This window comes from Hylobates moloch, unplaced genomic scaffold (genome assembly GCF_009828535.3).
Source record: "Hylobates moloch isolate HMO894 unplaced genomic scaffold, HMol_V3 SCAFFOLD_14, whole genome shotgun sequence".
NCBI lineage: Eukaryota > Metazoa > Chordata > Mammalia > Primates > Hylobatidae > Hylobates > Hylobates moloch.
In genome coordinates this window covers 57,960,427-57,973,686 of record NW_026652289.1, presented here as the reverse complement: position 1 = coordinate 57,973,686, position 13,260 = coordinate 57,960,427, and the positions used below count along the sequence as shown (strand labels likewise).

At 35.1% G+C, this 13,260-nt stretch overlaps 1 protein-coding gene across 3 annotated transcripts in view; it reads right to left on the bottom strand.

Moving 5' to 3' along the window:
* UACA (uveal autoantigen with coiled-coil domains and ankyrin repeats) overlaps window positions 1-13,260 on the bottom strand; it is a 105,580-nt gene that overhangs the window by 26,663 nt on the left and 65,657 nt on the right. For all 3 annotated transcript variants that reach the window (XM_058427758.1, XM_032175052.2, XM_032175054.2), the window contains exons 3-8: window positions 11,429-11,517; window positions 7,425-7,489; window positions 6,585-6,642; window positions 3,838-3,908; window positions 3,632-3,738; window positions 1,047-1,228 (exon numbers count right to left, since the gene is read on the bottom strand). In XM_058427758.1, the coding sequence (XP_058283741.1) occupies window positions 1,047-1,228; window positions 3,632-3,738; window positions 3,838-3,908; window positions 6,585-6,642; window positions 7,425-7,489; window positions 11,429-11,517 (572 nt within the window). The remainder of the gene's footprint in view (window positions 1-1,046; window positions 1,229-3,631; window positions 3,739-3,837; window positions 3,909-6,584; window positions 6,643-7,424; window positions 7,490-11,428; window positions 11,518-13,260) is intronic.

Genomic DNA, 13,260 nt, shown 5'->3' with positions numbered 1-13,260 from the left:
TGGTACATGCCTGTAGTCCCAGCTACTCATGAGGCTGAGGTGGCAAGATAGCTTGAGCCCAGGAGTTTGAGATTGCAGTGAGCTATGATGGCACCACTATACTCTAGCCTGGGCAACAAAGGGAGACCCCATATCTAAAAAAAAGGAGGGGGAGAAAATTTAAAAAGCTCCTAAATTGGAAGGCAATTTGTCAACATAGACCAAAGGCTTAAAGAAATGTGCATGCCCTGAGACTCAGTGATTCCATTTCTAGGAATTGACCCTAAAAGGTAATAAAAATATACTAAAATATTTATGCATAAGGACAGTCACAACCTTTGTATACTAATGAATAATTATAAATAGCTTAAACACTACCTGTAGAAAACTGCTTTATTAAATGAAACTTAAATAAATGGAATCTCACACATCAATAAAAATCATACTATAGAAAAAGTATTTTTGAGGGAAAGGCCTTCAAAATAGGTTACATAAAAAAGTAAGCTACAATTCAGATTTACAGGTGAATTCAATTTAATGGGAAAAGACTAGAAGGATATTTCTCAAAATGTTAACAGAGGCTCCTCAGTGGTAATGAGTGACTAACTTTATTCATTGTGCTTTTCTGTATTTTCCAGTTTTTTTAAAAAAACATAAAAAATCATGGCATAGGCATTTGATAAACTATCAGCTGAATATTTTACATACATGTTTAAACAATGATTCTTTAAAACTCTGTAAGTATAAAAAGTTGGGAGGTTCACCCCTCTTCATCAAAAAAAAAAAAAAATTAGTAAAACACTTGACTCTTCCTTCTCAGTTCTGAAGTTATTCCAGTGTCTTAGTGTTCACTGGATAAACCAGATTATATATGCAACACACACTGCCTCAAAGCAAGTGACTATAATGCAAGTAAGCAAATCCATGTTGTAGAGGGAAATGAACCAATACTGTTTATCCGTAAGGAATGTTTTGCTTCTTATAAACTGTAGTTCTACTACCTAAGTCTTTTAAAAAGTGGCTCTTCGTTAATGTGGACTTTTCTAGTTACAGAAAACTGCTGATACCTTTGTTGGTATTTTCCGATGCAGTCTTCAACAAGGTTAGAATGTCCAGATTGTCACCAATTCTTGCATAGTAAGAACTATCATGGCCAAGCGCATCCAGCAAGCTTATATCAGCACCATTTTTAATTAAGACTTCTACTGCATCTCTGCAACCATATTCGCAACCTAGCATGAGGGCGGTTCTAAATGGAAAAATGGAAGAGCAAAAGACTGAGAAAACTCCAAGGAAATATTGTGAAAATATTCTGCCAGAGGCTCCCTTCTCGAAGAATAGACACTACTTTAAGAAGTCATGCCTGTTACAGATACAGATTTTACTTTATATTCATGGCATTTATAAAAACATTTGCTTTGTCTTCTATATCCTTATATCCTTTAATTACTTCTACTACCAAACCAACCTCATTTATTCCACTTCTTCAGTGTCCTACAGGTAAATAATCACCACAAAAATTTTCCACAACTGATACTGTCACCCCATGTGCTCAAAACCCAACTTTTCCAATCCCTTCATGAACTGAACCACATCATGCAAACCTCCCCTAAGAATCCCTTGTCCTCCAAGAGAAGTATCAGATTCCATTCCTGATGTTCCTGCTTAGAAGAACCTTGATTCTTCTACCTGGAGACCTTCACATCTTCAGACTACAACTAACGCCATGCAACATGGATCACTGGCACTCAAACATCTCACAGTACATCAGCAAATGTTAATCATGCAACAAAATAATTGTCATGAAAATCTAGAAGGACCCTAGAAATTATTTTGTCTAATCCTCTATTTTTTAGGGTTGAGCTAACCAACACGTAATGAAATGAAATGACATATCCTATATCTAACTCTGTCTTCAATTGTGAATATTGGATCTCTTAAGGAAACTGACTCTTGCCTTTTCTCTGTTATGTATGCTGTGTTTCTCATATTCCAGCCTTGTCCCCCAACTCCCCTGTAGTTGCTGATAAGAAATTCTGTACAAAACAGGCATTAACAAAGTTTTTTGTTATTTAAAAAATGCTACATATAAAACAGGAAAAAAAGAAATGAATATAGAGTATTAGAAATTAAGGTTATAAATTACGTTGAAAACCATCTGCTATTTAGTCTATACAATATACACTGCCCTGCCTCATTGGCCTTTTGTGAACGCCCAATGAAAAAACATAGATAAAATGCTTTGAAAAATGTAAGAGCTATAAAAAATATAAAGCACTGTATGTAGATCAACCAGATTATCCCTCTCTGATCCTAAAATTTAATTTAATTTAATTTTTTTTTTTTTGAGACAAGAGTCTCACTCTGTTGCCAGTGCAGTGGCATGATCTCAGGTCACTGCAACTTCTGCCTCCTGGGTTCAAGTAATTCTCCTGCCTCAGCCTCCCAAGTAGCTGGGATTATAGGCACGCACCACCACACCTGGCTAATTTTTGTATTTTTGGTAGAGATGTGGTTTCGCCATGTTGGCCAGGCTGGTCTCGAACTCCTGACCTCAAGTGATCTGCCCCCCTTGGCCTCCCAAAGTGCTGGGATTACAGGCATGAGCTACCGCACCCAGGAGTAAAATTTAATTTTAAAATCCAATTTTCTTCATCATGCTTGGAATCAGATGATAGTATCCACAAAAACAAAGTAATATTAAAAAGCCACTTTCTTAATCACATCATTTAATTGCTTAAGAATTTCCTCCTTTGAGATACGTAAAGAAAACAATTACAGCTATAAAATCTGACAACTAAAGACTATTTTTTATACTTTTGTACTTCTAATAAACTACAAACAATAGAATACATGTTTGGAAGAATAAAATTAAGTCAAAAGAAACCAAAAATTTTACTAGTAACTACAAACATCCCAGAAATTTTAGTTTTATTAATACTTGAATTAAATGAAAGGTGTTTCAGATACTTTGTGACCATAAACATCAGAATTGTAATCCAACAAGCACCGTGATACATTAGACCTACAGACAGAGATAGGGAGAATTCTGGATAGAAATTATTAGAGCACACCAACTAAAATAGTATCAAATACAGAAGCAAAAATAAAGCAAGGGACCTCTGCAGTACAGAAATGGACAGGTTTAGAATAGGAGATGGCACTGCACCCTGGCAGAGTAAGGAGAGAAAACACCTTGAGAAAATCTATACTGACACATGTCAAGTTCCAGAACACTCAAGAACCACTTTACTCAAAAGATTCACTAATGAAGAAGTAACTATAGATGTACTTTTAAAATTCTTCTCCTGTGTATCTGACTTGCACCCATTTCATTAAAGAGTTTTTTAAGCTTAAAACACCTGGGATATAATTCCTCTCTCCTTCAGTTCTTTGACCCAAAGATAAGGCCTAATCACTGCTTTTATTCACATTTACCCTGTCATCTTCCTCTATTTCCCTCTCCTTCTTCCTTCAGCAGACTCTGAAGAAAACTGACAAGTAGATGTTAATTCCAAGGAAAAGCAAGCCAGAGAAGGGGAGAACCCAGGGGAAAGAAAGGCCAAGTCAGAGAACACAGCTGCTGCTTTGACTTGGCCTTTCCATCCCTGTGTATCCAGCTGGTATCTGGGAGCCATGATAAAAGAATTACCTGTTCTGTTTGTCTCTGGAATTAACATCCGCTCCTCTATCTATCAGCAGTTGACATATTGTTGGCCTACTCATCTGAGTAGCCAGAACAAGTGGTGTCCGCCCATCCTAAGCAACAGGAAAAATAAAACAGCATTAAGACAACAGATCTCCCAAAATGTAGAAGTTAGAATACATGAGTTGAAATGAGAATAAACATAAACTTACCACATCTTTGGCATTCACAGAGGCCCCATGGTCACAAAGCAGCTGTATGCTAGAAGGACAATCTGCCATTGCTTTAAGGAACAAAAGAAAATGATAAATGGTGAACATCTGTTGGTAAGACACATGGTGTTTTTCTAGGTCCATATAAGGAATAAGTTCTTCAATTTCTAAACTACCAAGCTTCACATCCTTCACTCTTAGTTTAGCATTATAAGCATCAATTTTTCATCTGAAAATGGATTAGACAAGATCATATTATAAATTGTCTACAATTTATTAGGACCAAGAAATAATGTCAACCTTGCAGAAGACAAGAACACACTACTATTCTAAGGATAAGCACAGATAATAAAAATCAAAGTTACAATTTTGTACTTACAGTATATTTTTAAACATGGCTATAACTGACTTGATCCTTGAAGTGTTGGCTCAGTTTTTTTAAAGAATCATATCCATTTTTTATAGAATAGTCACAGTAAGTAAAGTATGAATCATACAATTCATATTTCTCATAAAAGCAGAGATTGCAGTGTCCACCTTTATGCAAAGTAAGGTCATTTTGCTAATAATTATAAAATCACATTATGCTTCTTTGACTAACACTATAGTTCATATTTATATTAGGAAAAATTATTGTTAAATTCATGAAGTAGGATTATGCTTACAATCACCATGAATTTTTTAAGCCTTATGAGTTGACATAAATTATAAGCACAAAAAGTACTGACAAAGTGAGCATTCTTTTTTTTTTGGTGAAATAATAGAATTAAACCAAACATAAGAAAATCAAGTATATTTTCACTTTTCATCTCTAATCCAGCAAATCTTTTATATAAAATGTATAATCAGCTTTAAGAAAAAGATAAACTAAACCTGAATACATTAATTCAGGAACTGTAAAATTAGCGACCCTTTAGGTCCAATTATAAATGAGAATTTAAAAATGTAAAGCATAATAAATTCCAGAGTTTACATATTACTAGACCATGAAGAACTGTTTAAAGCCAAAAAGAGAAAACTGCAAACCACCCAGAAATCCTAGACTTTGAGCTAGATGAAGTAAATGAGTTTGTTTATATATCCTCTCCTTTGGGAGTATGTGGAAAGTAGGGGCTTTGGAGATATTTGGAAGGCCAGAGAGTTGAACTGTAGCAGAAAATGCAGTATTTTACCAAAATTTGTTCTCCTCCTCTTCTACTATAGAGTAGGTTTCGGAATAGGACTAGTCACCTAGAGAGTTTATTTCTGAGCCTATATTTATCTTGCAGATAAATATAGCCAATTGATTTTGCTCCTATTAGTAGAATATGAATGGAGAATATTCTACTACTTCCAAGTCTGAGCTCTAGACTTTGGGCATGTATTCCGCTAGGCTCTCTCCTCCTTCCTGCTAGCTAGAATACGGCTATGACCACAACTCTGCTTCAACCTTGCAGTTAAGGAAGATACTCAGAGGTAAGTGGAGAAACAAGATAGAAAGAATTCCGTTTTAAAATGACCATGAGTGACCTGTCAATATATATCGCTCAACAATTTTTTTAATTAGCAGCTGATATTGGAGTTCTTTTGTTACAGCAACTTAGTTTCCATCCTAGCTAATGCATCTAACTAATAAATATTAAGATTTCAATTGGTCAAGTTGTACCAGTTTTTAAAGCAGGGATAATAAAATATATAGTTAACTCACAGGGGTCATTGTGAGGCTCAAATGATAATGGAAAAATGCTTTGCAAATACAGTAATACCCTTCTATATTAAAAAAAAAGAAATGCATTGTATGAGAAATTATCATACAAACAAATAAAATACAAAAAGCAAAATTTTTAAAAATTAAGGTATAAAATTTTGAAGGAAATTTGAAGTATAATATGTCTTCAGTGCAGACCACCTTAACCTACTGCATATATTCCATATACATGAAAAGAGAAAGTAGACTGTTTTTTTTCCTTTGGCCTTACAGTTAAATGTAGGAATATCAGACTTAGAAAGAGGTCAGGCTCTCTTACATTCCAAAAATACCTAAATATATAACTTTTTTCAAAGTACTTTCTTTAAGACACCTAAAGAATAATGCAAAAAAATGTAGACACACAAGTATAATAAAATATCTAAAAATCAGTATAAATCTCTTTTAAAATATAGCACATTACAGTGATATGAAAGTCAGCACTGACATCTCTAAAGGAAAACAACTACCACCATTAATTAAGAAATTATTATGTGCCAGGCACTACTTATGATTTGATTATACTTATTAATACTACTTATTGCAGTAGTATTATTAACTTCATTTTGCAAATGAGAAAAAAGTGGTTCAGACATGTTAATTAGGTAAACATAGTTTAAGGAAAGTCTTCTTCCCATTTCTCCAATTCCCAAAGATATGAAACACACACACACACATTCTCTCTCTGTTTCTCTCTCTCTCTCTCACACACACACACACACACACACACACACACACACACACACACACACACACAGCTTGGAGCTCCTTGTGAGCAGGATTATAGTTTATCTACCTTTGTACCTTTAGTATCTAGCAAACTGACTGGCTTGTAAATACTGACTGAATTAATCTTTTTAAGTTGTATAATCTAATAAATTCCTAATTTGTGCAAACTGGTTTTTAATATTCTTTGTTTCTCCATGAATTATATAAATATCTATGTGTTAAAACCCTGAAATTAATTCAAATGACTAGACATTTTAACAAATATTTGTATACAAGGGAAACCTCTGCTCACCTGCATCGTGAAGTGCAGTTCTTCCCTGCAGGTCTGCATGCTCAGTGGGACAATTGTACTGTTAAAGTAAAGAAAACTTAGTAAAGTAGGAGAGTTTTATTTTAAAATTAGATATCCACACTCAGATGTACAGCTGTTATTTAATCTTAAAATATTCCACTTATCAAAGAGCTAAAGACTATCAGACAATCCATGAAATATTCTGACATGGAACAAATACAGTAACATTATATAACTAAATTAACAATATTTCACCAAACAGGAAACATATGGTACATTATAATGAATGGCATGAAATACAGGAAAATATGTATTGTTTGGGTTTTTTTTTCACAAAGAATTAAAACTTGAGATACTAAATCAGAAAAGCAAGTGAGTTCTGCTATGAAACTTAGTGAATATGTTTATAAAAATGACTGAAATCTTTGATGGGAACTTTAACCAACTAGTTAGAATTTTGTGGTTACCTGATTAAAAATATAATAATATTATGTAGTATAAGTTATCTATGTTTGTATAGAAATATACAGATGCTATGTTGTATTACTTTATCTTCCACGATAGTCTAGACAACAGAAAATTCCAACCTTCAGCTATGTCAACAGGAAGGTCAAGCCTTTGTTATTTATTTTTAATACACTGAGTTATGCAATTCACTTCCCTCAGAGTTTTTGCTCTTTATTGTTCACATTCCTTCACAAATGATGGAAAAAATATGTAAGCTCATAGTCAAAGTTAGTTTACTATTCTCTTTGATCTAAAATTCCAAAAACACGTTAAAAATACATCTACGATTTGTTGTCAAAATAATAAAGCTAAAGGATTAACCACTTCCACTACCTGTAGAAGTTTTTGTAGGCACAATGCATGTCCATACTTAGCAGCCAGGTGAAGAGCATTTCTCCCTATAAATAATTTAAGATACATGTGAAGGATTATTTTCTTCATATGTAAATTGAGGATTTTTATAAAAATATGATTCCTTCTTTCCAAAACTAGTTGACAACATACTTAATCTGTAAGTATACTTTCAGTTTCCAAAGATGTTTCATCTAGCTTGATATTTTAGTAAGAGATGATATACGTACCAAAACAATGAAGGTAGAAAGAAAAACTAATTATACAAATCTATGACAAGCAGGAACTTTGTTGTATTCACTACTATATCCCCAGCATGTAGAACAGTACCTAAAACACAGCAGATAATTAAATACTGGCATAGAGAAAAGGGAAAGGAGAGAAAGACAATGAGGAAAGAAGAGAGAGAAAGAAATACCGAGATTTCACATTACATTTCCAAATACGCAGTGTGGACACTGAAAACTGAGAAAGTTAAGAAGCGTAAGGCATAGAAAGGGTATTCCTTAACTGATTTTTCATGCTTTGGCTAAAATTCAAGGTTTATTATGTAATTGTATCTCTGAAAATCAGACAACTCGTGCAAATATAATTTGTATAAAATGTGCATTTTAAAGGAAATGCCAAAGGGGGTAGGGAAGAGAGGTTACCAGTTAATCTGAAAGGTTAATTCTGAATACCAGAAAAGAAACTTGTAGGAACGTTCTACCTCCAAACCCTATTTTTCCTAATTATATTTCTTTATACAAACACCTCTTGGATGGTGAAAGATATAAGGATTTAACCAGGCTATTCCAACTTCTAACATTTAATGCTCTTAATTTCCCTCTAATCTCACAAACTTCTTTTCTTTTCTTTTTTTTTTTTTTTTTTTTTTTTTGAGACGGAGTCTCGCTCTGTCACCCAGGCTGGAGTGCAGTGGCGCAATCTCGGCTCACTGCAAGCGCCGCCTCCCGGGTTCACGCCATTCTCCTGCCTCAGCCTCTCCGAGTAGCTGGGACTACAGGCGCCCGCCACCACGCCCGGCTAATTTTTTGTATTTTTTAGTAGAGACGGGGTTTCACCGTGGTCTCGATCTCCTGACCTCGTGATCCGCCCGCCTCGGCCTCCCAAAGTGCTGGGATTACAAGGGTGAGCCACCGCGCCCGGCCCTTTTCTTTTCAATTTATTCTTTTAGAGACAAGGTTTCACTCTGTCATGCAGGCTAGTGTGCAGCCTCACAGCTCAGTACAGCCTCGAATGCCTGGGCTCAAGCGATCCTCACAGCTCAGCTTCCAGAGTAACTGGTGGCTCGTGCCACCATGCGCAGCTAATTTGTTTTATTTTGTGTAGAGACAGGATCTCACTGTATTGCCCAAACTGGTCTTGAACTCCTGGCCTCAAGCAATGCTGCTGCTTTGGTCTCCCAAAGTAACAGGATTACAAGCATGAGACATCACACCTGGCCACAAACTTCTTAAAATATAATTTGGGGGCCGGACACAGTGACTCACATCTGTAATCCCAGCACTTTGAGAGGCCTAGGCAGGTGTATTGCTTGAGCCTGGGAGTTTGAGACCAGCCTGGGCAACACAGTGAAACCCCATCTCTACAAAACATATAAAAATTAGTCAGGTGTGGTGGTGTATGCCTGTGGTCCCAGCTATGCCGGAGGCTGAGGGTAGAGGATCACTTAAGCACAGGAGGTCAAGGCTGCAGTAGCCATGATTATGCCACCACACTCTAGCCTAAGTGACAGAGCGAAATCCTGTCAGAAAAAAACAAAAACAAAAACACCATAATTTGACTTCACAAGTAGACCTTTTTGCTAGAAGAGTAATTTATGTTTTATTCATCTTGGAGGGATAAATAAATTGGCTTTCAACTCTCTGGTCACTTCCGTGTAGCTGACTAACCAGGTTGCAGAACAGAACATAGTGAGTCCAGGTCTTTCAGGTCTTTCAGGTTTTTCAATAAGTACAGATACAATATATTCAACTACACTCAAACATCCTCTAATTAGAAGTCAATCAGATGTGATCATTTCAAATTTCAACTTGCTCCTGTTCATGGACAAGTGTCCTAGAAACATTTCACATTGTGAAAAGTGACTAAAATAACTGTCATTTACATGTAAAGTAAGAGATAGCATGGAGTGGAGATGGTAGAGTTAGGCACAGTGGCAACAGTACCTGGTGTTCAACAAAATGCTACAGAAACTTGGTCACATAAAAATGTCGGGTCAGGGATAAGGAAACACCAAATCTAGCCACTTGAGATACAGCAGCAAAAAATCAAGGAAACACCAGATCTAAAGCTACCAACATAAATTACAACACAGGTGCATACCTGGTAAGACCTAAGTAACAAATATCTCAAAACTGCACTAATTTGAAATCTGGTCATTTTAAATACACTTTTATATTAAACAGCACTTAAGATAATACACATGAAGATGTGTATTCACATTGTTCAAATATCTACATCTGGATTATAACAGACATTATAGCAATTGAGAAAAGACCCTTGTATTCAATAAAGGACAACTCTAGGGACAAACATATCAAAACATACCAAATGAAAATATAAATAGCAGCAAAAACAAAAGACAGAAGAGTTAAAGATGGTATGTTGGGGTGCAATACATGAAATAATGTCTGCTGAGCTTGGGGAAGCATTTGAGCTTGATCTGCAATGAAAGAAAGCAGGCAGAAGTCACTAGATTAGCCACTAGGCAAAATGTCCAGAGTAGAAAGAATACAGACAAAAACAAGAAAGATACTTGTTTGAATTGGAATCCGCACAAATAAATAAAGTCTTAAGAGCTCTGAAGAGGTATGGTTAGTCCAAAATTTCTAAAAATAAATATTCTTCTACATCAGTGGAAAGCATATATAAGCAATAAACACATTTCTTTGTTCACTCAAAGGTAGCAGATAAATTGGTCTTCTTAGAATCTGATGTATTCTTAAGTAAAGATTTACCTCACTAATTCAATTGTGATCTGTCTCCCTCTCCCTCCCTTCCATTTCTAAACACAATGCTGGGTAACAGTTATGTATTTATTTGCCCATACATGGAATCACAGGATAAAAAATTGTAAAAACTAACAAACAAAAACCTTTTAGTTCTGGGTCAACTCCTGTATTTAACAGAAAAACAAAGTAGAACTGCAAAGAACTAAGCTGTCAACAGTCCCAGAGAAGTAAGAATGTTTATCCCAATAGATAGAAAACTAGCACTCTCATGGAACAAGAGATAGTTATATTCAAATACTTGAAGGTCTACCTTTGATGTACAAACTTCTTTGATGTACAAACCTTTGTTGTAAGATTTTAAAGGACAAAGGTACAAATAAGTGTACGCAGAAAACTGAGTGAGAAATATATTTTGATTCTGTATAAAAAATGATTTTTTTATAAATATAGCTAGGAACAGAATGGGTTCCTTATGAGGCATAATGGTTAAGAATACAGATTCTGACTGCGACTTAGCTACTGAAGGGCCTTGGGCCAAGTTACTTAACAGCTCAGGGCCTCAGAACCTCTCTGAGTTGATATGAGAATAAAATGAATGGGTAAAGTGCTTAGAAGAATAGCTATTAAATGTTATATACATGTCAACTATTCTTGTTATTATTGTTGTCCTTGATGATAATGTTTTTATGTGGCAGTTAGTTCTCCATCACAAGAAATATCCAACCAAACGCCAAATGGTCCCTAATGGTTCTTCAAAATCTGAGATTCTAGGATTCTGTAACACTGCCAGGACCTGTATTAGAATTTAGGTCTCCAACTGCTCGTCAGGAAAGCAATCCTTTCTCCTAAATTCCCTATACTTGACCTCTCCCACGATACCTCAGAAGTGAACTCTTTCTCAACTATTTAAAAACAGAAAATTGAGGACGTCTCTCTTTAAATCACATTTAGGTCTGAATAAAAATGTTAGCAGTGGACAATGTTTGTTTTCGCTTTATGTTTTATAATTAACTATGGAGGCAAACATACCTGCAGTGTCGCTGGTTGTAATATCGACTCCATGTATAAGGATGGCATTCAAACACTCAAGATTCCCCTTTGAGGCCACAACATGGAAGCTAAACAACAAAAAAAAATATTTGTTGCGCCAAGGAAAGGACCAAAGGTCACCTTAAATGTTACATTAATGTCACCCTTTATTCAACACACACACACGCACACAAACACACACACATGTTTTAAAGGCTACATTAGAACACCTACATATTTAATTAAAATTAAAAAAAGAAACCTATCTCATTTACATAAGGGGCCAATACTTTCTAAAAATACCTGCTTAGAACCAATGAAATATACTAATGTGCAAAAGCCTTAATAAGAGAAAGTTTATACTATAATATCATTAACTCTAAAGTTTATAGCAAAAGCATTGCTGCTTGGATCTTAATAAATGCACTGAAAATTTTCTATCAGATTATTTTATTTAGTTTCAAATGGTTTCATTATTTTATTTAGTTTAGCAGAATGCTGAGGCCAAAGACAGATCCAAACACTTACCTCTTCTCTTTAGAATTATCAAACTAAACCTGACTTAGAAAAGCCTTCAAAACAACAAGCTAAACTACCCTTAAAATCACAAAAGAATCAGCGCCTTCTTCCCAAACATTACCAACTACCAACTAATTCTTCCTTTTGTTCAAAGGCCTGGGCTTGTATGATTGGCTGAAGTTTCACATGAACAGGAATAACTGAATAAGTTTCCTAATAAGGCAAGTTAAAGTTTAAAAATTAACTTTAAGCCATCAAGTATTCAAAATGCTACAATATTTCATTATTTATTTGGTCATCTAATATTTTATTAATCAACAAACATTACCGAAATACTTTGTGTGCGATGAGAACTGACATTCTGTGAATCTATGAATTATGCTGAGTTTAACAAAAAGAACTGCCACTGACATTGAATATTACTCTACAAATCCAAACTGGTAAATACAATAGTTGTTGACAAAGGATGTTGAACTCAAGTAGAAATAAAACTGAGGCCTTAAATAAGTGCAATAACCATTCTAAAGATGCCAGGAAATAAAAAATGTGAAAGTGCTCGGCAGGTGCCAGGATACAGATACACTCCTGTAGCCCACTCTCAGCAGAGATCTTCCCTGACCACACCATTAAAATTTTTTACATTTCCCCATTCACCAAAACCTTAGTACTCCTAATTCCCCCAATCCCTGCCTTTATTATTCTACACAGGATTTAATATTTTGTAATAGAATAAATTCATTACTTTATAGTCTATCAATCTCTTCCTACTCAACCATAAACTCAATGAAAGCAGGGATTTTTGTCTAGTTTTGCTTCCTATTACATCCCCCGAACCAATAACAGTGCCAGTCAAATGACAAACCCTCAAATATTTGAATAACTGCATACTTGGAGATAAAATCTGAAGATAGCTTACAAATTCATTTCCAAATATTACAAGACTCAGTCTTGCGACGCTATTAGTATTACGATGGATATAAATGCAAATTACAGACAAAGCACTACCAAGTAAAGCAGGTTTGTGTACAATCCGAATTAGAAAGCTGTTTCTGGTAAAAGGAATATAGTATTCTTAAGAGTCAGGTAAGTTCTCCTTCTACTAAATTAAATCACTATAAGGCTGAGTATCTATGCCTTATAATCTCTCTGCCACAATGAAACTGGGAATTATACTATGCAATGCACCATTAGAACCTTTTGAAGAATGCTAATTTCCTTTAGCAAAGGTAGTCTCCCAACAATCTTAGAGATATCATTGTTTTGTTGTTTGCTTGTTTTCATTTCTTAGCTCACAAAATGTGGAAGACCTCTTT